The sequence below is a fragment of the Pterocles gutturalis genome, unplaced genomic scaffold, assembly GCF_000699245.1.
Source record: "Pterocles gutturalis isolate BGI_N339 unplaced genomic scaffold, ASM69924v1 scaffold30493, whole genome shotgun sequence".
NCBI lineage: Eukaryota > Metazoa > Chordata > Aves > Pterocliformes > Pteroclidae > Pterocles > Pterocles gutturalis.
The window spans coordinates 988-28,590 of record NW_010126625.1 but is presented as its reverse complement, the minus strand read 5'-3'; the positions used below and the strand labels follow the sequence as shown (position 1 = coordinate 28,590).

At 36.4% G+C, this 27,603-nt stretch overlaps 1 protein-coding gene across 1 annotated transcript in view; it reads left to right on the top strand.

The window, feature by feature from the left end:
* Positions 1-625: 625 nt before the first annotated feature.
* LOC104465842 (dedicator of cytokinesis protein 4-like) overlaps positions 626-27,603 on the top strand; it is a gene marked incomplete at its 3' end in the record, with an annotated part of 27,580 nt that continues 602 nt past the window's right edge. Inside the window, exons 1-16 of the mRNA XM_010079048.1 lie at positions 626-639; positions 1,723-1,783; positions 5,361-5,454; positions 9,886-10,034; positions 11,113-11,199; positions 13,000-13,104; positions 15,395-15,599; positions 16,152-16,318; positions 17,588-17,674; positions 19,322-19,498; positions 23,060-23,143; positions 24,958-25,077; positions 25,435-25,556; positions 25,816-25,936; positions 26,518-26,599; positions 26,802-26,911. Of these exons, the coding sequence (XP_010077350.1) occupies positions 626-639; positions 1,723-1,783; positions 5,361-5,454; positions 9,886-10,034; positions 11,113-11,199; positions 13,000-13,104; positions 15,395-15,599; positions 16,152-16,318; positions 17,588-17,674; positions 19,322-19,498; positions 23,060-23,143; positions 24,958-25,077; positions 25,435-25,556; positions 25,816-25,936; positions 26,518-26,599; positions 26,802-26,911 (1,785 nt within the window). The remainder of the gene's footprint in view (positions 640-1,722; positions 1,784-5,360; positions 5,455-9,885; positions 10,035-11,112; positions 11,200-12,999; positions 13,105-15,394; positions 15,600-16,151; positions 16,319-17,587; positions 17,675-19,321; positions 19,499-23,059; positions 23,144-24,957; positions 25,078-25,434; positions 25,557-25,815; positions 25,937-26,517; positions 26,600-26,801; positions 26,912-27,603) is intronic.

Below are 27,603 nucleotides of genomic sequence, written 5' to 3'. Positions count from 1 at the left end.
GGACCGGAGTGTGTGTGTGGGGGGAAAGGTCCTGGGAGAGCGACGCGGAGCCAGAAGAGAGCACCGAAACCGAAAGCGGAGCGAAGGCAAAAGAGAGCACTCTTCCGGGAGTTCTTACCTATATACTGTGCATGACATGCATGATATGGAATAAATCATTGGTCAGTCTGGTTCTCAATCTTAACCTAAGAGCAAAACCTATGCTAGCAACCGGCTATGCCTCTTTGCTCGTCTGCTGACCTTGGCAGCAGAACAAAACATCGGTCAGCATAAATCCTCCTGAGCATAAATCCAAAACACAGCCTCTTGCTAGCTATTTATGAAGAAGAGGGAGGAAAAAAAATAATTAACAGAGTTAACTTTAAGCAGTCTGTGCTTAACCCATGACAGTATACAAAGACATGATCACTGGGTGAGAAACTTGCATCTGACTGAACCACATGAACAAAGGAGAGGGAAATAAGAGATGCATACTCCCTTTTAGGAGTGGGAGACTAAGAGGGCTTTTCTCAGTCTCTTGCGAAGTCTGTGTAGAAACTTCAGATTTCAGCTTAGTCCTCCTTATTGCCATCAGTCGTAGCACTTTGTAGAGCTTACATGTTAGGGTTTTTTTTCCCCTGGTTCCATGGGGGATGCTCGGTAAGACCTGGTATTCCACTTGCTATCCTCACTGATAGTTTGAAAGGAAAGCTATTTTGTCAGCAAGGAGACTGAACTCTTAATTTCTAGAAGCCTGGCAGTGCTATTCCTCTTCAGGGACTGGTTGGGTTACAGCCCTCCGGGGCTTTCAATCCAACATCTTTCAAAACAATTGTGCATACTGGTGGATATGTATTTGGGACAACTGATTAGCTCATGTATGCAAGTATGTTTTAAAATTATGTTAACTAGTGAATGCATAGGGATGTCTGCCTGTTATTTTTTTACTTCAGTATGATTATACTGACACTGTTTTTCCCCTTGTGATAATCAAACTCTGTGTGGTTCCGTTTTAACTTTTGACTTGAGGGTCAGATCTGTTGTCTCCCCAAGCAATAAATGATACTAATTATAAAGTGGTGCTGAGGAAAAGTTGGTGGATCTTGGAGCATTTTGCAGAGGAGGTCAGTGTCATTCTGTTTTTTCGGAGAGGAGAAACTAATGCTGTAATCCCATGACCAATTTAGATGTGGACTCTCTAAAAGAAAGCAGACTCATCCCTGCTCATTCCCTCATTCACATCACACTCTTCCTTGTGCCAACAGAAGTGTTTGTGCACACTTTGGTGATCTGACTGACGTGGGCTAAAACTAACCCAGCAGAAGATGCTGCCTAACCTTTATCTCTTCCTGAGGTTTGTTCAGGCAGCAGTGCAGGTCTGTGAATGAGTGCCTGAGAGCAGGAGGGGAGTAGGACTGCCTCTTCTGGCAGGCATTCTGACTTCTGCTGGCATGATTTGAGCACAAAGTACGAAGAAACCAAATGATCTCCAGCAGTCACCTAGCAAATCAGTGGCTGAGCCAGAATAAAAAGAATTTACTTTCTTCATGATTGTGGTATTCCATGTCCTAGAAAAGGAGGCATGAAATCCCTTACACACCTGGGTCCTCTGTTCGCCCAAATGCCTTTGGGTTGTATCATTTCAGTCAGCTTGCCAAGTCAAATATGCCTGTTTTGTGGGGTGTGCTTCACTACAAGAAGATAAATGTCATTCCTTTTGACTTTCATTACTTTCTGTTTTAGGGACTGCATGAAAATGGGAGAAGTGGATGGCAAAAAGATTGGCTGCACTGTTAGCCTTTTGGTTTGTATAATACTTTTTCTTTCCGTTTTTTATTTCAGCTGAGCGTTTTCTAGTATACAGACAGACATTTGAATAGGAGGTACCTTGCTTCTTGATGCAGTTTGAGTGGAAGTTGAAAGAATAATACTGCACTTAGGAACACTGATTTTTTTTTTTTCAGGGTGAAATTGATATAGTGCGGAGTTAGTCTTCTTTGGCATTTTATAGTTGGGCTCTGAGAGATCTGTAATACACCAAGTATTTTCCAAGTTTAATTGGTCTCTGAGTTCATAGAAACGAACAAGCCTTTTCTCCTTCCCCAAAATCAGCAAAACTTACATGATTTCTCCTATTTCATTTCTTCCCAATAACTGATGCAAGTTGGTTCTTACGACATAAGTCTTCTGACTGCAGGCTATCCATTCTCTTCCCAATAGAAGAGCCAGAAATGCTGCTCAAGTACTTGTCTTGTCATGTTATGATCATTATGACAAACCAACAGTGCAAATTCATAGTATGAAAAATATTTCATTTTTATTTACAAGATGCATTTTGGTTCTAGGCCAGTTTCTACTGACAAGTTTGTTGACTTCCGTTAACCTTGGAAAGTCTTCATTTTCAGGGCGAATGTTTTGGAAAGCTATATTTTTAGCTAGGGACAAAACCAGAATAAGCTGACTTGTAATTCTGCATTTTTGACATCAGTGAAACAATTTGGTATCACTTCTAAGCAGCAGTTATGCATAAGAGAATAAAGGATTTCTTCAGTAGGAAAATAGTGCTCTCTAAATAGGGGTGATGTTTACTACATGGTTGTAGAGCAGCTGGCTTTCTGTCAGAATATCTGACATGATCTGAATTCTGTAAAGAACCTGGATTATTTTCATCCTCTCACTAAGTAGTTTTTAAACTATTATTATCAAATCATCCAAGATCTGCACAAAAAGAAAAATCAAATATTTAAAAACCCCAAAACACCATAATACCTTTTAATGGAATTTTCAATTACTTGCACTGGCTAAGGCAGATTTCATATTGTAATAGTTATCAGCCAAATTTTAATACTATTTGTACCCCAGAGAAACAATGAATGCTAAATTTAGAAAAGGAAATTTCAATTCCAGAAGTAGCACACAAATTTTAAGACATTTGCTTGCCCATATGATGGATGAAGTGGTTGTCATCTCAAAAGATGTTTCATGAAATTAGAGGAATGTATAATGTTAAAATTATTTGAAGTCTAGAGGAGGAAGCAATATTTCATTTTTCAACACTACTTTGAAGGTATTCTGACTTCCAAAGATAAGAGGACTGGCTGGCATGAAAAGAGAATTTTTACGTTGTTTTGCCATAGAGGAATGTGCTGTTCTTCCAAAAAATAAAATTGTTCAAGTTAACCAAGTTATGAAATTAACTGGAATTATGCCACATCATGAAATATGCAGAAGGAGTATGCACCAGCAGCAATAACTTAGATGAAAGGAGAAGGTAGGAACTTTTTTCCTACTCTTCCCACCCTTTGGATCATCTGGAATAGGTTTCACATTAGTAATGCTTGTTTGGAAAAGCTGGTTTAAGAGATCTCTAATGGAGTTAGTTCTTTATGCATAAGAATCACCTAACTTCAATTTGAAATTTGAATTTCTAATGAAAGAGTTGTACCAAAAGCATTGAAAGTATATTGAATAACTTTTGGTAACTCACTGAGGAGTTTTTCTTGGGCATCTCTGGTCCTCATTGGAGTTTGATATTTAATTGCTATTTCAGGTTCTATCAATAGAAAATTACTGCTTCTTAGAAAGAGAACATTTTCCTGTGATGCTCTACGCTGGCATACAACATCATGCCATTTAAGCAGAACATATCCACATTGCCTGTTTGAATGTTGTTTTCAGGCTGTTTTTCCTTAGGAAAAAAAAAGTATTTATTAATTAGGGAAGTCTACTCTTTACATTATGTCCTCTTTTGAGGACTACATCTGTTATATTTTATACCTTGAAATAGATTATTGAAAAATCACACAACAGCTTTATTAGCATGATGCATTTCCTGAGCTGTGACTGGGCTGTTCTGTGGTTCGGCTTACAGACCAACCAGACATTGTCAGAGCTGAGCTTCAGAGAAAAAGCAGTTGATTTGTATAGTTTAGACTTGTGACAAGAACTGGAACCTTTAGTCTTGTCTCTCACAACCTTTAGAGGTGAGAGCCAAGAAGCCTAGTACTGCAGTTCAGTGCAATATTTTTTCTTTATGCTTTATTGCTCACAATTCTGTATTGTAGGTTATGCTTTTTTTCAAACAGGTAAACATGAACATAAAACCAGATATTTTTTTCATTTCCTCTTATAAAGAGAAGCATCTGTTCATGATCTACACCTTCTGGGAGGAAAAGAGGAGCCTTTGGATTATAAAGGCAGATGATGGCCTAAAGGGGGCATGTTGTTATGGAGCTATTGATACATAGTTATTTCCTCAAGTCAGTTAAAAAAAGTACTTTCTCTACAAAGTTTTTATTTTTATATTTTTATAATGTTCCTCCCACCTTTCTCTTTGATAATAACTTAATTTAGGAAACAGTGGCACAGAATAATACTGTACAATAGAAGAAAATTTTTGACCACTTGCTTAGAGTTCAAAATAGTGATTTGAATAACAGAACAGAAATTGTTAATTGCTACTGAGCGCCAGTGCCAGATTCTTCTAGCCTACAAAATTTTATTAACCAAAGCAGGTTATCCTGAATGTTAAGTATGGCTGGCAGGTGGACTTTAGCTACACATCCATAGTGAGTATGGCAATACTTGTGAACGGTGCTATAGGGTTGTGCTCCTCTCCCTATAACATTTTCATACTTTGTTTTAGGGCTTGCAAATAAATGATGACTGTTTTGAACTGAGTTTTTATCTTACATTTCATATTTTATCCATGTAACAACAAATAGTAGTTATACATCCAGAAATCTTTAGCCACTTCTAGAAATTTTGTCCTGGATATCACTTTAGAGTGCATGATTTCAATCATGCAATTCAGTATCTATGCATCAGTTTTACCAGTTCCCAGCATCAGTTAGGGCTGAAGAAATCACATTTTTCATTCAGGATTGTGCTGTTTACAATACTGAAGTATTCTTTGTGAAGCTGTCATGGTCCTGGCATTTTGCTATGACAGAAGGAAGAGTGGGCATACCAGGCAGTGGATATTTTGTTAAAATATGAGTACAAAAGTCAGAGTTCTCTCAGTATTTTAAAATCAACATATAGCTTTCAGCAAGATGTTAAATGGTCTAAGTAAGGATACATGGGTGCACTTTTTGGATGGATTGCTATTTATAAAGAAAGAACCGTCAGATTTCAGTTCTGTCAGGTTCTTCCTCTTATGACTATGAGAATTTAAATTGTTGACTTGTCTACTGAAAATTTTCTATTCTATTTACTATTTCTAACTGTACTACTGCAGTTCTGTGTAATGACTTTGTACATGTGAAACTTTCATATCTATGCATGTATTTGTAGAGCATTGTTTGAAGTCTTTCGTTTGTAACCACTATCATATATTTATTCACTGCCACATTTCATTACAAAATCCAATTTTATTGCAGAATTTTTACAAGACTGAACTGAACAAGGAAGAGATGTATATTCGCTATATTCATAAGCTGTATGACCTACATCTGAAAGCACAAAACTTCACAGGTAATTGAGTACAAACTAGAAAAAGATATTTAGGACTGGTCTGTGATTTGCAGTCTTTTGCAAAACTGATCCTCAGTGCAGAATACACTGACCCAGGCAACAGCTGAGTTTCCTTGTGAATTAGTCTCTCTCTTAAAATATGGTTTTTTTCAGCCCCACAACTCTACTACTTGCTGTGCCATGTTGATTGTAAAAGACTCCTATTAATACACACTGGCAATAAATGTGTGATTCAGTCATTCTTCACCCAAGATGAGTAAAGTTTAAAGGAAGTTTTTATGGGTCTATTTGGTAGTATCTGAGCCAGTATACTTTTTTGTAATGCTGCTGGTTAGCTGTTTGTTGTGGTGTTTCTACACAGCTGTGTTTGAGAACCTAACTTTTATGTTAAAAAAAGAAAAGAAAGGAAGACGCATATCACTTACTAATGATGAGACAGAGATCCTAAAACCTGGAACAAGTATAGCACTTTGCTGATGTTTTTCTGAATCTTTGTATGCCACATTTTCAGTACTATTGTCCAGGATTTCTCAATGTGAATTTAGTGCCAGGGCTTGCCATTATCTCTTAAATTAGTGTTGTGTTTTTAAGCCCAGCTAGCAGCAAACAAATGCCACGCAGCCGCTTGCTTACCCTCCCCGAGAAGGAGAGAATTAAAGGGGTAAAGGGAAGAGAGGCTGGTGGGTTAAGAACAATGTAATAACTAAACTACAATACAATCAAAAAGAATAATTATAATAATGATAGTATACAAATATACAAATGAGTGATACACAGTGAAACTGCTCACCACCGGATGATCAAGTCTCAGCCAGTTCCAGGCTAATGATCCCAGAGCAGGGAGAGTCCCAAAACTGCAGTCCCGGAAAAGAGATAAGAGCCCGAGCAGCTGAGAGATGGAGAGCTGACCGAGATAGTGAGGCATCCCTGAGAGAGAAGTGACACAGAGAGAGGGGAAAAGAGCTTTCAGACAGAGCCTCATGTATATACTGAGCATGATGTGCATGATATGGAACATACTATTGGCCAATTCGTGTCTCAATCCTAAACTTAAGATCAAATCCTAGGCTAGTAATTGGGGTTGTGCTCCCTCCCAGCTTCTCCAGCACCTGCAGACACTGATACAGCAGAGAAGCTGAAAGTCTTTGACTGTCCTGACAGCAACTATAAACATGAGTATGTTATCAGCCTTCTTCTCAGCACAAATCCAAAACAACCTCACACTAGCTACTGTGAAGAAAGTTTACTCTCTCCCAGCTGAAATTAGGACAATGAAGAAATAAGAAGATAATGTGCATGCTTGTTGATTATACAACATAAAGTGCAGTTCATTTGGGTAACTATATGCCATTAATAATTGCTGGAGAAGGTAAAATCAATATATCTTTAAATTAAACAATCTTTGATGGCCAAAGTATGTAACTGACCTTATAATACCTCTATCTTTTCCCTAGTGTTTGCAATTGCAACCGCATGTGTTCAGAAGCTCTCCAGAATTTTTTTCTTCTTAAAATCAGATTAGTTGGCTGGGGGTCTCTAGTAAACAGGCTACATGTACCTACTGCCACAGCAAATTTCCTTATGCTTTTTTGCTATCCATAGGGAAGATCCTTCACTTGGAATTTCCACAGTCCCTTTGCAGTTCATGGGTTTGAAGTGTAGACTACATAGCAGGATATATTAAGGAGAGATTTTCATTTCCTCAAGTGATCTGTCAGTTGTGAGTCACAAGAGAGTTTTGATTATCAAGCAGTATCTTTGCTACAGCTGGCTTTTGTGCCAACTATTCATTTCCTGATTTTACATAACAGATTTTAATAACTCTAAGCAATGTTGAGTTCCCTTTCCATGCTGGCTGCTAATATGTATCTCGTTTACCTTCAGCAGTGATATGAACCTAATTTTTAATTTTTTTTTTGCCATACATTCTTATTTTAAACAGTATTTTGCTCAAAATTTATCTCCAGGACTTTTTTGTATTTCCTGTGTATTTATTATTAACACGTGATTTTTGCATTCTTTGCCATGGTAGATTCCACAACTGAGTTTTTTGGTTTGTTTTTTTTTTTGGCGTGAGAGTCTTAAGGAAGGATTGTCTCACACCCATGGCACTGGGATAGAGACGATCTTTCCACTAGAAAACAGAATTATGTAGTCCATTGCTTTGCCTTATCAATCAATGACAACACACAGACCTTTTGTAAATCAGCTGATCTAAAGTACATGGGAGTAGGAAAAGAAGTTTGCTAGTTCAGCAGCATTCCTACATGTTGCACCATTAGTTTGCTAACTGCATAGTTTCATTCTAGGGATGAAGCCAGCTTGCCCTTGAAATAATTTTTCTCTCCTTTCATAGTATGATTTACAGGACTGTTTCTAATAATTCTCTGTGGAAAAAAAAAAGTCCTTTTTAATAGAAAACGTAGCTTCAAATCTTTTGTTACCCAGCACTCAGTTACAGCTATAAGTATAACTCTCTTGAGGCTGAAGTACATAAATGCACTAGTTCCTCTTGCATCCCTTCAGTCACCTAGGAAATGTAAAGAGATTGTCTTTGTGTCTATCCGTCTTAGAAATGTTTAGTTTTTTGAATCTTCCCTGTATGAACTGAATTTCTCACATCGTGAGTCAACCCTGTTTATCTCTCCTTACTGTTTTGGTGCACAGCCAACAGTTGCAGAACTCTCCCAAAGGTACCAGTGTTATTTGTTATGCTGGCCGCTGCGTAACAGTGGGTAGAGGGTCCCTTCAGACCTGTTGTCCAGTTTGGCCATTCTTATTTTGTTTTATATACATTTATGCTAACTTAAAAAAAAAAAAGGTATGGCAGCAAAAGTCTGTTAAAACTAAGGACTTGCATGCCGCGTTAGAAAGGAAGGGTCATAGAGAGCTATACTGACATGTATTTACGCTCTGCTATCTTTTGATTCCTTACGATTTTGAATGATTTATTATTATTAACTTAATGGATTTTTTTAAATTGGTATATAAATGTGCTGCATATTTTGAGTACCAGACTGTAGCTTGCAACTGTGACAAAGGATGTTACCAGTCAAGCAGCCTGAAAGCTGTGTGATGCCAGAATTAAGATTTTTCTGTGCAACTTCAGCTGTCTCCCTTGCACATATGTACTGCTGTGCAGCGTCATTTTGCACCATGCTTAGCATTTTACAACATTTGGATTCAAAGTACATTTTCCTACAAGCATCTCCTGCAGTGATGGTTTTTCATCCATGGGTTCTTAAGCTGGATGCATAAGAGGAACAGTACCATTAGAAAAAACTCTGTACAGTTTGGTTTAATTCATCTCTCTTATGGGAACTTGTATGGCAGGGGCAGAAGTAAGATCTGGTTGTCTGGGGCAACCCTACCTTAGCACAAAAAGTGCTTTAGTACTTTACAGAGTGTATTTTGTCTTATGTACAATCTGTAAAACCTGCAATAAAATAAGTCTAGTAGGCAGCTTCTTTCTCCAATGCAGTATGTCTCCAGAACGTGGCCCATCTTTGTACTAAGTGGCCCTGTGAGTGGAAAAATAGACTGACCACTAACTTGGAAAACAATAATGCATATGCACGGTTAGCCAAATTGAACTGTCATAATCTGTAGTAATCCTGGTGTTTCATAACTGGCCAAAGCCTGACTTTGCAATAGAGAAATTTGTTTAATATTAGTTTTAGTGTACCAGTTCTGAGGAATTCTTCAAATCAAAGTAAAAATAATAATAATAATTTTGGTATTCCCAGATAATTTCTACCAACCATGATCTAAAGGTTCCTACACAGTTCTCTTACCAGAGAGCAACAATAGGTTTGATATTTCCAAACCTAAAAATAAATAAAATAAAATACTTTGTGTGTGCACTTCTAAATTATTTGTTACGGTAGAGTGTTAAGACTCAGCTGTGATGGATTTATTGAGGGATTTATTTCTGTTATGGAAAGAATGGAGTCCGTTAAGCACATATGTGCCTCTCCATTTCCCTTCCAGCCCTAATATCTTTTGGACTGTGTCCATACTCCTATCTACCTTCTTTCATCTTTCTTTATTGATGTTACTCATCCTCTGGCCCTTGTCCCCTTGCTCAGACAGCAGAGACAATGAAAGTTTCTCCTAAGCAGTAGGGAAGACTGGAGCTAAGCAGAAAATTGTTTCTTAATTTCTCTGTCCCCTCTGTATTGTCAGACTCCAGGAAAACAGTCTCAGTGGCTCCACTTTAAATAGCGTGTGAAAATTATAAGCTGAATTTATTATAGCTGTAGATAGTAACTCTGTCCAAAACCAGCACTACCATCTGTCTTATACTTGAAATAAATCAGTTACGGATTAAAAAGGTGCATCTCATCAGGAGCATTCACATTTCTGTGTACTTTGTTTGGCTGTTTTATTTGTTTGGTGTTCTTAAGTAGCATGCTGTAATTTGTCTTGTAGAGGCTGCCTACACGCTCCTCCTGTACGATGAGCTGTTGGAGTGGTCTGATCGGCCACTGAGAGAATTTCTCAACTACCCCATGCAAACAGAATGGCAACGTAAAGAGTGTCTCCATCTGACCATCATTCAAAACTTTGATAGAGGAAAGGTAAAATAGTCCTAGTTTACTGAGTGGATCTGGAATGATGGATAGTTTATTAATTTTAGGACATTACTTCCAGGGTTGCAGTCTTTTCTCATCTAGAGGGGAAGTGTTTGTCATTGCCTGATTAAGCAGTTACTTAGTGACACAGTAGGTTCCTTCTAATCCTGTGTTTGTGTCCTAGAAATCCCACACATACATGCAAGAATAATTTGCACTTGAGTAGCAGTTGGCTTTGTAATTGTCAAAGCACTTTATAAACGATAGTATAATTTCTCCCCACTTTAAAGGTGGTGAAAATGAGCCATGTAAAGCTTATGAAATTCACTTAGTGACCAAGTGAGGAAAAAAATCGTGATTCTGAACTATAGGGACTATATTTATACCTTCTAAATCCCGTTGTGTCTTTTAGAGTAGCAATTGTAGACTCTCTAAAAAGGAAGGGGTTTTGGGGATCACAGTTTGTTGTAATCAGTGAGAATGCTGATTCTGAATTAAGTGAGAGTAATTATCCTGTAGTCTAAAATTTTCTATACCCTTTGTGTGATGATTTGTCTTGCTGATAAACAAGGAATTCATTACAATTTTGTGTAGCTAGTGTAATATCCATGTAAGCCTTGTAAATGTAATCAAACTGATGTCGATCATCAATTTTTTCAGAAAATTCTGTAATAAGTTTATTGAGTTTAAATTATATGGTATAATGAAATATTTTCCAATATACAAAAATTAAGGAGGATATGTTAAGAATACAGTTTTAAAATGTAAAAATAATACTGTGTTGAATCAGTCTCATATGTAGTATCAAAAGATCTGTATCACTCTTGCAATGACTTGTATCTTGTCCAGTGATAGTCCTGTAAAAAATAATTTATCAAATAAATCTCTAAATATATTTTTGATCCTTCAGAGAATTCATCAGTATTAGTCAGCAGCTATCAGTATGTCTAGTGGACAATATGTTTAAGTTTCAGTTACTGGAGGTATGACTTAGTACACAAAGAACATAAATATATTTGTAATAAATAACCGAATTGTCAAACAGTTGCTTTGAAATCACTGGGCATCTTTTACTTGCTTGCAGTGTTGGGAAAATGGCATTATCTTATGCAGGAAAATTGCAGAACAGTATGAGAGCTACTATGACTACAGAAACCTCAGCAAGATGAGGGTAATGTACCTGAGTACTTTTCATCAATCAGAGATCAAAAAGCTTTTTAGTTTGGGTTATAAAATATTACTTAGAAAATTAAATTTGCCACAGAAAGGTCTTCAGGTTTGGTTTGCAAATTTTATTTTTTATCTTTTTTTTTTTTTCTTACAATAACAATTATAAAACAGTAGTGTGAGCTTTTTGAAGAAAAATGGGAAAGTAAATGATCTTGCAGTGTTTGTACCTGTACAACAACACCCCTTTTGTGTGCATGCTTATGCAGAAAAAGGATATTACAAATTCTCTTTAATTCGTTTTCTGTGGTTTATCCAGGGAATGTGCTCCATTCAGTCCTTTGCTAGGAGCAGCAGTGTATCTTTGCAGTTGTAAGTGCTAGCAAACAGGTTGCAACAAGCAACATACACCTTTGCAATTTTTTTAATTTACTGCATAAAAATATGGTCTGTTTAATATCATATAGCAAAAATGAATCTTTCCAGACAGTCTTCCTGCTTTCTCTCTCATTTTTCTTAGAACTCTTAAACATTGTTTCTTTCTTCATTCTTTCTGATACTGTATTTTAAAGATTATTCAGTCTTCCCTTTTCTGATTCTGATGGATTCAATTTTATATTACAGCTTCCTTTTTAAATTTTCTGTATGTCTAGGATGCTTGCTGCTACGACTGATTGAAGTATACTTAATCCAGAGCTACTTAACAGCATTATGCAAAATTCCCAACACAGAGCTACATGGCAGTACTCCCTGTGATCTGCTTATTCCATATATATTTAGATACCCCAGTTCCAGAATCCTGTGAGCAAAAGCAATCTGACTGTCATCATGGGAATGAAATAATTAGTTTATGCATATTAAATTAATTGTTTTCAATGTGTTTTGTGTTTGAATTGGGAAATACCCTTCTACTATATCTGTGCCACCTATGTTAATCCAAAAATGGAGGTGAGGGGATTTCTCACAGCAATAAAACTAGGCGGCCATTAATGTCATATACACATTAAATAGCTGTCTGCATTACCTAAAACGGGGCTAATACTGGTTTTTCACAGTATTAAAAAGTTAAGAACAGAGAATATCATCAGAAAAAGGGGACTTTGACATTAAGATCACTTTGCGTCAGTGTTTTGAGTGAAATAAAGGCAGGATCTATTGCTCAAAAATGATGTTAATTGCTGTTGTGAGTTTTTAAAGGAACTCACATTAGATGCTTAAATCATTGGAATCTGGTATGATTTGGACACAGCTCTTTTGAATATGGAAATTGGACTTTGCTGATTAAACTGACCACATTACTGCTATGTATCTATGCTATGTATCATCCGATTAGCAGAGGAACTCACATTAGATGCTTAAATCATTGGAATCTGGTATGATTTGGACACAGCTCTTTTGAATATGGAAATTGGACTTTGCTGATTAAACTGACCACATTACTGCTATGTATCTGGATGATTAGCAGATTACTGGGTCTTATGTTTCAAACTGTGTTTCTATTACTTCCATTTTTATTAAAGAACTATGTGTGTTGACATGAATCTAATATTTTATCCCTTTAATATAAGTACTTCATATTTAAAAGCAATTTTTTAAAAATTCTTGGAAACTTTCAGGTCATTAAGAGATATCATTATTTAATTTGATACATTCAGAGACTTCTAGATGTCCTTATTCTTGCTTAGAGTACTGAAATTCCAGTACTCCAGAGCAGCGTGCTGAAAGACCCTCCCTTTTGTGATAGCTTAAGGTAAAAATATGTTTTCAAAAAAGACTAATTGCATTTCTTATCAATCTCATACAGATGATGGAAGCATCTTTGTATGATAAAATTATGGATCAACAGCGTTTGGAGCCAGAATTTTTCAGAGTTGGATTTTACGGGAAAAAGTTCCCATTCTTCTTGAGAGTAAGTGAATTGAAAATAAACAGAATGGAGTAGTTCTGGAATTTGTGCTGCCATTTCTAATCACTTTCTCTATGTGAGAAATTGATCAGACCATATACAAGTTCTTATCCTACGAGAAACAGGGAATTCTTTGTGGTAATTAGTGAAATAACCTCATGTTTTCAGGGTTAAGAAAAGGTCCTGTCTAATGGAAAGACAAATGCTAGGCTTCCAGAGTCCCACATAAACTTAACATTCATGTCTATATTGGAAAACGTGCACCTACACTATTCCACAAACCAATGGCTTATTTTCATGGTAGTTTGTTCCATGTATCCTGTTCTGCTTCTGGTGGTGGTCACTCAACGCTGTCAGAAGAACAATCCCTTGGCAGTGAGACATGAATATATGATTTAAGTAATTATATTCCCAGGTTCCATTTTTTTTAATGACTTGGAAATTCAACATGCTGAGTTTCATTGATTATCAATGTACTAAAGCTGACCGGATACATAAAATTACCTTTGAACATTAACCTTGGATTCTGAAGTTACTGAAGTGCCCTTGAAAATGTTAGTCGTGTTTGCACTGTTCCCCTCTTCCACAGTCTGCAGTGGTTTACATGCATTGACCGTCACCCATCTTAATCATGGGGCCACTGCAATCTTAATCCAAGCTCCTCTTCCTATGGTAATTCAAATAAGTGATGAAGGAATCTCCTCTGTATGTTGGAGGCCTAAAACGTGTGTTTTTTCTTTGCCTTTGTGGTGGGGAAAATTACAATTTCCAAATGGTAAATATAGTGTGAAACTTTCCCCTTTAAAAGCAATGCACAAAAAGAGTCTGATGGGCACATAGTTTTCGATATTACCTAGTAGTAATCTGAATATAAAATGTGTGTAAAGCAATTTGAAAATGTTAATTAGAAATAATTTAATGTTTAGACTATTAAAAATATGTCAACTGATGAAGTAAAAGTACTGGAAAAAGCTTCACAGTAGTGCAGTACTTTCAGACCTGTATGTCTTTCACTGCTCATGCATCTGCCCAGGAAGTATTTATGCATTTTCCAAGGTAAATGCACACAGCACAGATTTCTGCTTGCAGCACTGACAAGAAACACCTCAACTACTACTAACACTACTACTGTTACTACTATATTTGATTTAGTTTTTTAATGGCAAAGCAGTTTGTAACTCTTTCAAACAGCCTGGGTATGTTTGCAATAGAAGGAATAAAGAATAAATCTTCAGAATAAAGCTTTCACCTTTTAATGTGTAGTTGCACTATAACACCATTGCAGTTGATTTCTTGTAGCAATTCCCATGAAAGTCCAGGCTTTCAGAATTCAATGCTTCCTATCTCTGTTGTCAGGATACTATGAAGACAGCAACTGTTTCTGTCTAAACCTGCTTCAAGAGGAACACATTAGTAATGACTTTTTAGAATTTTCTAGTATTGATTTTAAAGGAAAATAATTTAACTGTTTTTAGAAAAATGGTTAAGATATTTACTTATTTCAAACATGTGCAAGCAGAATCAAACCAAAAAGTGCTGTTCCACAGCTACAGGAAGCCCTCAGCACCACTGTGGTCAGTGACTAGTTGCAACCGGTGCTCCAAATCCAGGCATCTCATGTTTAATGTAGGTTGTGTGTTGTATCTGTATTGATGTACAATCTCAGGAAAATAATGGGACAACCTCATAGTGGGCATTGAGGTTAAAAAAAAGTCATGTTGTAGTCAGGAGTATTTTTTTACTTCACATTGCAAAAACTGGATAATTGTAATTTACCAGGCTGATAACTCATAAATGTTTAGAGGATAAGGCAAACAATGCATTCTACCATTCTCTTATGCTTTTTTTTTTCTTCAGAGTTGTATAACTTCAAAGTTTCCTAATTCCTCATGGAAAGGACACTCAGCCCATTTCATTGTCTTAACTGTCTGTTGCATTAAATTTTGTTACGTATTTTATACAATCTCATCTGTTATGTTAGTTACATACCTTAATCCAATAAGAACAATTTTTCCCTTCAGATTTTTATTAAAGCTTTAAGTATAATAATTTTTCAAGACTTGTGAGTAAACATAATTTATATGGTAAAACTTCCTTCTTCTGAGTAGCTTGTTCTTTCTAGATTTGTTATTTTCATGCTTGCCTTTTGTTTCTTTTTTTTTTTTACGTCTTAAAATGATGTAAAAATTGCCCAGAAAGACTATATTTAAGACTGTGCTTGAATCTATCTAATGATACTCAATTATTTTCATATAACTTGCTTTTTTTTTTTTTTTCTTCTTATTCTGCTCAGAATAAGGAATTTGTTTGCCGAGGACACGACTATGAGAGGCTGGAGGCCTTCCAGCAGCGAATGCTGAATGAGTTTCCACATGCCATTGCTATGCAACATGCTAATCAGCCAGATGAGACCATCTTTCAGGCAGAAGCACAGTGTATCCACAGAATCAGAAACCCATACACTGCAGTTACATCTTTCATTCTTTTAAAAAATGCAGGTACACCTGTAGCCAATTTCAATCACAATATGCCTCCACTGAAATAAATGGTAGGTGAGAATTCCCCTGAAATTTGTCCTCGTCACTCTATTATGTATGGAATTTTTTGGTATGATTGTTGGTTCTATTTAAAAATTCCTTCACAGGTTATTAACATTCTTACTTTAGCCAAAGATACTTGTAGAACTATCACCACTGTGATAATGGTGCATCAGTTCAAGTTACAGTAATTCAAGTTCTCCAATACAACATAATGTTAGCATGGCATTGACATAATATGTGTAAGAATATATTTAATTAAATCCCTTTACCCCATGTACTATCCATGTAAGTAGCTCTATTGCAAAAATAAATATGAAATTTTCAACAAAACAGTACAAAGAAATCCCAAACCATCAAAAAAAGTCTCAGGTTCCTTTCCCAAGCCATGAATAGTCTAGAAGCATTTTGTGATACACAGTTTTTAAGGAGTTTTTCTTCTGTCATGCTTCAGGAGTCAATATGCTTTGCTAATTTGAATGAAGTGGGATTGCCTTAACTCTTTACATACAGATTTGCAGATTTATGCAGTGACACCAATTCCAGAAAACCAGGAAGTCCTTCAGAGAGACGGCATTCCCGACAACATCAAGAGCTTTTACAAAGTGAATCACATCTGGCGATTCCGATATGACAGGCCATTTCACAAAGGGACCAAGGACAAGGAGAATGAATTCAAGGTAAAGTACCATGCCCTCTCCTGATCTACTGGACCTATGGATTTATTTGTAATGTCAACGACAGTTGTGTTATTAAAACATCATCTACAGTTGTGTTGTTTAACTGAGTGTGGTATAACAAATTCTCTAGAGGAGACGGTAGCTCAGGTTTGACTATTTCACTTCTCATTTTATTTAAAGTAATATGAAAAATATATGGGAGATGGGAAGGTCTTGTTGTATATGGGTGTAGGACAGAAAAAAGTACCTGTTTGGTTTTGCATGAGTTTCATATAGGAGGCAGAACTGGAGACAGCAGAGCAGCCTCCAGAGAAGTTTATAAGAGAGATGGGAAAACATTGTTAAGTAGGTAATCTGGGGTATGGATAGGATTGCCAGAAGTTATCTCTCCCTAGAGCAAGGGAGAGACAGTTTTGACTAAACTGCAGCATAATGTTCTGTTCCTGTGATACCAAGACTATAGTTCCTTCCCTGATATGTAAATTACTTCTGTTCTCCTAATAAAAATGTCACACTGAAGATTCATCTTATATTCTTCTTGTGTAATTTTAATTCTGGACCCCTAGAAACGCATTCTGATGCAGAATATGTTCTGGTATTAAGACATACAAAGAAAATTATCACACAATAATTTTTTTATAAAGTTAGAGGAAAGAACTCTAAGGATTCTTACAGTTAACTTAGCTAAATTAAGTCACTATTGTCCTCTAATTAAAGCTCAGGCCATTATTTTAATAGAACAGCTTACATATATTTTGTGTAAGCACTATCCTATGTGTTGATTTGTCATTTTACAAACTTCTTGCACATACTACTAGCAGTAGTACATTTGAGTATTTCATCAGCCATGCATTGTCGAATCTCAAACAGGACTTCACAGAGGAGAGCTGGTCACTCTGTGTGATCTGTAAGTTGTTCTGCTTCTCAACACTCCCTCTTCTCGGTTATTATCTTGGAAAGGGAATAGTAAAATGATAAATTAGTTGTAAGTGACTTTTGGAGATGAGGGGACAACATTTAATATAGAATAATACCATGTTTAAGAGGGAAGAATCAGCAGAAATTACTGCTTAGTAGTAGGTCCTAGAAAGTAAGGAGAAAAGTGGAAGTCATGGGCTTCTGGGATAGGCATTGCAGTAGAAATTTGCATGTGAATATTTTTTTTTTTTAATGTATACTGTTACTTAAGGTATTCATAAAGAAAACTGGGAATAATTAAGAAAAACATAGAGGCAAATTTGGGAAATAAATTGGTTTTGTATATTGTAGAGTCTCTGGGTGGAGAGAACTACACTGATCTTGGTGCAGAGTTTACCTGGAATATCTCGTTGGTTTGAAGTGGAAAAACGTGAAGTAGTGAGTATGGTTGCAATGCATGTTGTGGGTTCTTTTACTTCCTTATCCATATGTTATTTGATGAACTACTTTAAGATTTATTACCCATATCTAATTTCTTTGAGCAAGCTTTCAAGCTGGCTATAACAAAATTATTTACAAAGTATTTCGAGTTGTCTGGTTTCTCTTATTTTGAAAAGTATTATTAAGAACCACCCTTATGATTCATTTAAACAGTTGAGGAAAAAAGAAGTTGAGAATGGTAATGGGGCAGCCAAAGATCACATTTAATGTCAGCAAATTACTTTCTTAAAACTCAGCATGATGTAACTTTTAATACTTAGAATATCTGTAGCTTAACATATCTTTCAGTGTTCTTGAAAAGTAAACATTCTCCAAGTTCCTCTACTATAATAAGTGGGTGTGGGTATATCTCGGTGTCTGCCTAGAGCTCTGTTGAAGTTCCCAGATCTCAGCATGGGCAGGGAAGCATGCCTATGCAGAACCTGTAGGCATAGGGTCTAATGTAGCAATCAGTTACTGACTCACTGTAATTTCTTCTCCTTCCTTGTTGTTATATTTCTTAGAAAATCCTTAAACATGTTTCAAATCTATTTGGAGGAGTGCTTCTCATATAAAGATCTCTAAATAATTGGTCAATTGTTAAGCCCAGGAGTATAACATCTGTAACTATTTTCCTTCCTGTCAAAGCCAGTCTTATAATAGTCCCATTAAATACAGGAATGTGATTGTACAACTGATTTTCTCTAACATTCTATTGTGTTTTTATTTTATAATAGCAACAAAATGTCATTCATTCACCATCCTTATATTCTCCTGTAGAAAACAAAAAATGGAATTTAATAAAAATCAAAAAATTGTGTGTGACGTGAGAAACTTTGTTAGTTGACTCCTACTGAGTCCTTACTAGGTTAATGAACCCTAATATGAAGATCTTCAGTTTACTGTTGCGTTACCATTATAGTCATAATTTACTCAGATTTGTGCTTGTATGTTTTGGTAAATTATGGCAACTGCAGGCCTGTACTCTTCCCATTGCTTAGCTTTTCACTTTTCCTGCAATTCACACTACTTATGAGAAAAGCTTCCTCACCCTCTAGAGAAGACAGGCACATCCTGCTCAAGGACTACCTTTAACTATAACTTGATTATCATCTTAGCTCAAAGCTTACATTCAAATGCCTCATCCATAATGTCTAGTTGTTGACTTCACTTTGGGTGGGGGAATTCGCTTGCCCATACTTAAGCTCTGCTCTGTGCCCTCAAGCACTGTAAATTCTCCCAGACCTCAAGCCCATTTTAGGTAAAGGTACCAACAACAGTTTAGCACTGAATTCTAAGAGTTCCACCACAGGCTGAAGTGTGAGTTTTTGCAGCAAGGGTTGAGTGACTCTCAGTGTCAGATAATGAATCTACAAGAGAGGGATGGTTGTTTATTTTGGTCCTTGATTACGTGATAAAATTAATTCTCTCTGTGCTCAGAGTGTACACTCAGAGAGTGTAGCCCAGGTGAGAAGAACTTTTTCTACCCCAATACTATAGAATATAAAGTAGTATTGTTTTAAGAAATCAAAAATTACCTTTAATATATTTCATCTTTCAACTGAAGATTAAGTATGTTTTCAATGTTCCTTACTCCCCTTTCAGGTGGAAATGAGTCCCCTAGAGAATGCTATTGAAGTCTTAGAAAATAAGAACCAGCAGCTGAGAACACTGATTAGTCAATGTCAAACTCGACAGATGCAAAATATTAACCCTCTCACGATGTGTCTAAATGGGGTCATTGATGCAGCAGTTAATGGTGGAGTTGCTAGATACCAAGAGGTAAGCAACTTATTTTCTTTTTATTAAAAATTTGTCATGACAGTTTCTGACTCCAACCCCAGCACCTGCTGTAGCAACTCCAATCCTGGGGTTATGGGTCTGTGCCGCACATTGGGCGCCACTGTGGAAGGGGACAAAGTCCCTGTAGTGCATATACTAACATTATTATTATCATTATTATTTTCAATATCATTGTAGTGTAGTTATTATTTTTTTCTTATCTTGACCCATGAGTCTCTTTACCCCTTTAATTCTCTCCCCCATCCCCAGGAGGGGGGAGGGTGAGTGAGCGGCTGCATGGTGTTTTGCTGCTTAGCTGAGTGTGTTAAACCATGACACTGATTCTTTCTCTGTACAGCTGCAGCTCCTCTGAATGAATTGAGGACAGAAAGTACTAAAACAATTATAGTATTAATTATGCCTATATTGAAGTTTTGGGTGAGGTGATATTTAATATGTATCGCTTTATTGAAACAACTGTTTTGCTGCAGGTATTCCCACAAACTTACTCCAGTGACAAGTCAATTCACAATTACCTTGCATGTTTGAGGATTTTTAATCAAATAGTAATTGTAACTATATAATTATAATATATTCCCTCCTCCCTGCCCTTCTAGGTCAGGAGCTACTTATGGGCAACCAGCAAATTTACTTTTCTGTGCAGACATTCTAATTTTAAAATAGATAGATAGATATGTGTGTGTACCTATATATATATCTATATATACTCACAAAAATAATTCTTAACAAAAAAAGTTATTATCTTGAAGAATCATATTATTCTAGACCCTTCTTTCTCTTCTCCAAGTTTTAAGAAAAGGTATTTTCTTGAAAAATCTAGTAGGAAATAATACATATAATTAAGAAATATTTAATGCTGGATTTGTTCCCAAAAGTTGTTCCTCATTGTTACCATCTCTGAATCACCTTTGGAGAACTTTAAATGTTTGGAGTGCTGTATTTCCAAAAAGTTCTGTGAAATTTTGAAACCGCGGTAAAAAGAAATTAAAGATTTTTTTTTTTTAGCTCAGCTTGTTCATCTTCTTTCTCCTAGTAGTCTTATGAAATACTTGAGTCTGCTAGTTTTTCCTTTTCCATTGAAAATGCCAAGTTGAATAACATTCTGTCCACTTGTCTCAAAGGCTGCAGGATTCGGTGTTCACTCAACAGTATTAAATTTGATAAAACTGCATCTAAATAAAACTACAAGAAATTGAGTCCCCTGTAGTGTTACAATCTGTCATCGAAACTGCAATGTTATGAAAATTGTGAGACTAAAGCAAAGCAGGACCATGTTTGAGGCTTCCCAGCTGTCTTTAAACAACAACAACAAAACTGTTTAGCGTAGTAGAGCGCTATGAAGGGAGTCCCTTGAGAAATATAGTCATGTCAGAGCTATGTCTGGTTTGAATTAGCAGTGTCAGAGCTAGCTCGGTGTCTCTGCATAGCTTTCCATTCTTCACAAGCATATTAAGGGTTCTAGCTTGCCTGTCTGTTTTACTTGCTTTTGCCTTCTGCCCTGTACAAAGCTCAAAACTCAGTCAGTCTTTACATGTCTTTACAGATATCATCCTTCCCTTCAGGCAACTTCCAAGCTTTAAGAAGTGTAACACCCAGCAAATAACATCTGTTGGCCAACTTCTGCCTTCTTGGTTCTGTGCTCCTTTTTCCCCCCTTCTTTTTTTCCTCTCTCCCCCCTTTTTTCCCCCCTTATCCCCCCCCCCCCCCCTTTTTTTTTTTTTTTTTCCTTTTTTCTCCTCTCCTGATGGGATAAAAAGCAGCTATTTCTAATTATTCAGCACTCTGGCTGGTATTGCAGGTGTTAAAGCTGAGCTTTCACTGGTTTCAATACAGGAACAGATTCCAGGAAAGTCTACAGAATAGTTACTATGCAGCACCTTCATGTGTGCTAGAAATGGCTGTAGAGTGAACAAATTATTATTTTAATATTTTCCTAAACACTGTTGGAAAAGCATGAAGAGTGTATTCTGTGCCCACTAACACCTCTCAAACTGCAATTTATACTATAACTTACATTTCTTTTAGCTCCTTTACATGTGCTAGAACAGTAGAGGCACTTTAATGATTAATGATTGAAAACCACTGGCTCCAAGAATCTTACTAGATTTATTAAATTTCTATTTTTTTTTCCTAAAGTACTGGTGATTTTGTTTGAAGTTAGATTATTATATTCTGACTCATATTACAGATCTGTATAAATCTCAGCCCAAAACCACTGGGACACCACCTGCTTGATATTGAAAGAACATTAGTCTTGTAGCTCATGGAAAAAAACATCATCTGGCAGAAGTTTGGGATTGGGGATTTTAGCAAGTATCAAAGGGCTCCTTTTAACAATTTAAACATTAATTCTTATAATTTTGCTTATCTGCAGTGAAAGGACCATGTGAAATAAATGTTCTTCATTACAGTATCAGCATTTTCTAGACAGGTCTCAGCACTTCCTTGTTATGGTTTGTCACAGCATGAAATTTTGGAACTGAATCAGAGGAAGGGGTATACCTATCTCCAGCTCTACTGTTCCCCATATTTACAAATGATTCTGCATATCAAAGAATTTAACTGCTAAATTTGGATGCAGAACCTTGTAAGAAGTACATGAGGGAAATACAAAGACGGTGCAAAAGGAAAACAAAGGACAGAGCAGCCACTATTATCCTCTCAACTCTCTGGATAGAAAACCATGTGCATGTATATGTATGCATACAGACACGTTTTGTGACAGATGTGTTTTTGAGAAGGTCTAGAAATCTCTCACCTGAGCAAGTGGGCATTTTCTTTACATAATAGTGTCAAGGATTGTTGTAAACTCAGTACAATCCCCTTGCAGGGTAGAATAGTTGCCATGTTAAGAAAGATGCAATCACGAACTAACAGGGGAGTGCGATGTCTAGGCCACTGCTGGTGGGTAAAATTACATCAAGGTGCTATAGCTGGTACGTTCTGAGCATTGGCGATGGCGTGGAAAGTTATGTAAGCTCATGAACATGCCTGGATGTTGGTCAGATGCTCCTGAAGTGAAAAATTTGGCTTTTAGACAACAATGTCACTTTGAGTTCTTTGAAACATTATTTATATTAAGAGTGAATAAGAAGATAATGCCACAGCTCCAATACATATAATAGCATATGATTTCACACTGTTCTTAAGATGTCTTTATATTTAAGGGGTAGTGAACCTCCTAGTATGAAAAGAGAGGAAAATCAATATCTTTGTAACTATTTGAAACTCCTATGTCACAATTAATGGGGAAGGGATAATTAGTTCAGGTGACCTGTGTTTGGTTTCAACTCTGATTTGCAGGTTTCCAAATTTGATTCAGGATCTGTTATGGATATCGAAGAACTAGTAAATTCCACTCAAGAGCAGCTACATTTTCTTTGTCCATAGGCTTCACCAATGGATATGTGAATAAGTAATTATTTAGCATTTATTGTCCTCTGTTACAGTAGAAGGTGCTTTTGTCTAAAAACTTGTTTAAAAAAAAAAGCAATCTGTTTTTGCTGACTTTATATTATTTTGTGATTTTATTCTGCCTAGGCATTCTTTGTCAAAGAATATGTCTTGAACCATCCAGAGGATGGAGAGAAGATCACACGCCTGAGAGAGCTAATGCTTGAACAGGTAAAGTGGGAAGAAGACTGACTAGGCCTGCTCAGCTGTTCTAGCTAAAAAGTGAATAAAAGTAAAATAGAAAATTCTGGAGTTTAATAATTGCCCGGTGGTCTTCAGTATTTTCTGAATTAGATTCCAAGGAGACAGCAACTTCCTATAGAAGTAGGTTTCTGGATCACGTTAATATTTTTCCCTAGTCCTTTCATCGTCATCTTAATCACTTCAAACTACTCTAAATTAATGTTTGAATGAGAGGCAAGTTTTTGCCTTGTGATGCTCATATGTAAATATTTGCACAACATATTTTACCACTACTACAGAATAAACATTATCTCACTGAAACATTTGATGGCTTCAGCAAATATTTGTATGATGTATTTTACCAATACTATAGAACAAACATTTTCACTGTAATATTTAGCATAGGAGCAAAAAAGCCTGAAAAATTATATTACAGTGGAACATATCCAACAACTGCCCAAGTAATAGGTAGGCAGTAAACTAAACACCAAGTGATTAAATTAAACAGTGAGTATTCTATGCACTGTATATTTTTTTTATTATTTCTTCATTTGTTTATAAGACAATGACCTACCAGCCTCAAATATGAAGTGTCTCCATTTGGAAATGCTGAAAAAAAATATTTTGATTGAGTGATCGTACTGAGTATTTCAGCTTTTTAAACTGACATTTACCTATCTTTTTTTCTATGCAGCATGTTGAAATTTCAAACTTTATTGCCAGCTTGAGATAAAGAGATCAGAGTATTGGAATTTGGCAATATGGAAATTCAATTTTTTGTCAGCATTGTGGTATCTTTTGGTCAGATCAGCTGAAGGGACAGATTCTCAGTATCAGTCAGAATAGGTTCACTGAGCTCAATTTAATTTAGATTATGTATGGTAATTTATGTTGCAGTTTTGGTTTTTCAAGCTGCAGTTAATCTCACTAACCCTTACAATTTAAAACTGCACTTAATAACTTCCTATTACAAAAATGTGGATTTTAAGTGATAGCAGTTAAACCCTGCCTGGCACCCACAGATGATTTAACAGAAGATGTGGAGCATTCAGAAGGGCTGGGATGGCTGTGGGTGCGGATGGACGTCCTGCACTCCTGACCTCAGGTCAGTGATGCTGCCCAGCTGCAAGCCTGTGCACAGGCTGCCTGGAAATGTGAGCTAGTAGCTCTTATCCAAATATATTACAGCATAGTGTAGCTATTTTGTTTTTAAATTTGAGTTCATGATTCCTCATGGAACCAATTCAGTATTTTTGCCTGTGACCAAATTTGAGCAAGATTAGAGTTTTAGCAATGTTATTCTGAAGCCTGTCATGCCTTGTGTCAAGAATATAGATAAAGCCACCACTTACTGAGGTCTCTGGGGAGTTGGAATAGGAGAGGGAACCATGGATTTCGTTGAAAATACATTACAGGGTCTCAGGTGGATGTGGTCATTGCTGTTGTTTCATGCTTTTTAGAACTGTTCTTGTAGAAAACAGCTTTTATTTAGGGCTTAGAACTGCTCCTTTGCAAAGTTGCTATTTAGCCAGATTTTTCACTGTGTTATTCACAGTGGTTTTTATATTAAGTTGTATTTGCATGGGCCACGTCTTTGGGGAGGTTGAATGGTAAAATGGGAAGAGGCATAAATTCTCTTGTGTATTACTGGTTTTGGTCTTGTTTGATTACAGGTCTGTTGGGGATTTAGATAGATGTTTTTAATATAATGTGCATCTTGCTGGATTTTTTTTTATTAGTATCCTAATTGATGATGAAAGCTTAAAGAAAATGGATCAAAAATATTTTTCCCCCTCCTGCAGGCCCAGATTCTGGAATTTGGCTTAGCAGTGCACGAGAAGGTAGTGCCGCAGGACATGAGGCCATTGCACAAAAAGCTGGTGGATCAGTTCTTTGTGATGAAGTCAAGCTTGGGAATACAGGTACGTGAGCAGATGCATGGATAAACCAGGAGAGCATTTAGCTGCAGTAAGGGTTGTTTAATTTTCCTAAGCAACAAATAGTGACGTCTTTTGGTTGTTTGTCCACATTACAACTTGCAGCATTCGTACAGTACCACAAAGCGAAGAGAAAGTTAAACATTCCATAAGGTGCAGAGAAAAACAGTCACATTTTACTAAAGGGAAAGTACTATCAGAGAAAAGTTAAGATATTTTTCTTATTAATGACGAAGCTGATCCAAAATGCAGATATAACTGTTCAAATTACTAACTGTATCTTACAAAATGCTTGAGGATATTATGGTCATTTTAATCAATCTTCTTTTAACAACTTGTCAGGAATTTTCTGCCTGTGTACAAGCTAGCCCTGTTCATTTCCCAAATGGAAGTCCTCGTGTGTGTCGAAATTCCATACCTGTTTCTATGAGCCCTGATGGTGCCAGGGTAATACCACGACGCAGGCAAGTTAAATTACTGCTGCTCATGGGAGATGACCCGTAATATACTTCACATTTCTGCTTGCTTTGTGTGCACACTTTGTTGTGTTGTCCACCTGAAGTATCTTCAGGCATGAATAGCTGATATATATATTCTCTCTCTCTCTCAAATAAGAAATCAAAATCAAACTGTGGAGATTAATAAACACATGCTGTTTTCACATGAAGAATTATGACTGGCAACTAATGTTAACCATTTTCTATTTAATTATTCTTATAATAGTCCCTTGAGTTACCCAGCTGTCAATCGGTATTCATCCTCATCACTGTCATCCCAAGCTTCTGCTGAAGTTAGCAATATCACTGGGCAATCAGAAAGCTCTGATGAAGTTTTTAACATGCAGGTACAAATTATTATCATTCTTCAAACTAAACAGAATCCTTCTTAGAAGGGTATTTACTAAATTAATACTTCTACTGTTTTGTTCAGAAACCTCAAAGTTATTGCTGATACTTCTTTTAAAAACCAAATCTTTAAATGGACTGTTAACCTCCTTAACTTAGACCAATTCTTTAATACTTCTTTTAAAAACCAAATCTTTAAATAGACTGTTAACCTCCTTAACTTAGAAAGACCAATTCTTTGTGTAACTGTTTCTTCTTTAAGCATGAATTTTTTACAAAAGTAATAAACAGCAATGCACTGTGATGTGAAGTCATCTGACCTTACATACTTTTCTGTCCAGTTGTCACAGTTGTGATGTAATTATTTTAATATATTAATCACATTTCTATCTATTTGGTATTTTACTACATCTTTGTGTAGTTACATTAATGCTCTCTATACTGGTTTGCTACTTTGAAATAATGAAAAACTAGTCTAACAATTGTAAGTTCTTTGTTTTAGTGAAAAGTATGTTATAAATTTTTCTTTTCCAAACCAGTAAGTGTGATGTAGTAACAACAGCATCTCTTCTATACGCAGCCTAGTCCATCTACCTCAAGCCTGAGTTCTACTCATTCTGCTTCACCTAATGTGACCAGTTCTGCTCCATCCAGTGCCAGAGGTCAGTGTTCATCTCCTGTGGTAAACCATATTAAATGATTCTTGATACATTACAGAGCTGAATCTCTGCATGATATCACTGGTCAGACATCAGTTTTAGACATAATATGAATTAGTGATGACAGAGGATTTCTTTGTCATAAGCATAGGATTGAAATGTCTGACTTTGACTGCATAAATTTAATAACACATTTATATTCTAGCTTCTCCTCTGTTGTCGGACAAACATAAACATTCCCGAGAAAACTCTTGCTTGTCTCCCAGAGAGAGGCCCTGCAGTGCCATCTACCCTACTCCTTTGGAAACCTCACAGGTAGGAAGCTTGTTGGGAGTCCTCGGAACACAAGTAGCTAAGAAGATGATAAAGGCGCTTGTTGAACTTCGAACAGATTCAGTGTCTGCTCACTGCTTTTGATTTTCAAGGGGGAGTTTTTTGTTTTTATAAGCAAATACTCTAAAATATTCTACATGACAGAGATGTGAAAGAATACACAGTGCTTGATCACCTTTCTGCTTACTTTGTCTATGTTTAGAGCTGGTTTTTTATACTTACTGCAGTGAGAGAGAGATGCAAAGACTTGCCAGATGACACAGCCTGCTTGTGTGAAGCAGCAGCATTTATTTCATCTAGGGAAGAAGAAAAAAAAACCATTATCATGGCAGTTGTCCATACTGACCTCCCCTTTACCTCTTCTGAAATAACTAGTCCTAGCCACTGTGAGATAATAACACACTCCATGTGGTAATTCCTATTTTTCAATGTAGTTTCAGAAAAGATAGACATTTTGTTACTCCAGAGAAAAGAATGAGTTGAGTTCCTACCTTACATAGGTCTGTATGCAATTTGTATCTTTTCAGTTATCTGAAATGCAAAATGAGCTTGGTGAACTGGCCAATTTTGAATCCTTATTTCATCTTTTCTTCTTAATGGACCTACTTTCATAAAGTGCTTTTCTTTAACACAGTTGCTGTTTTAATCTGTGCCATCACACAATGCACCTCCTG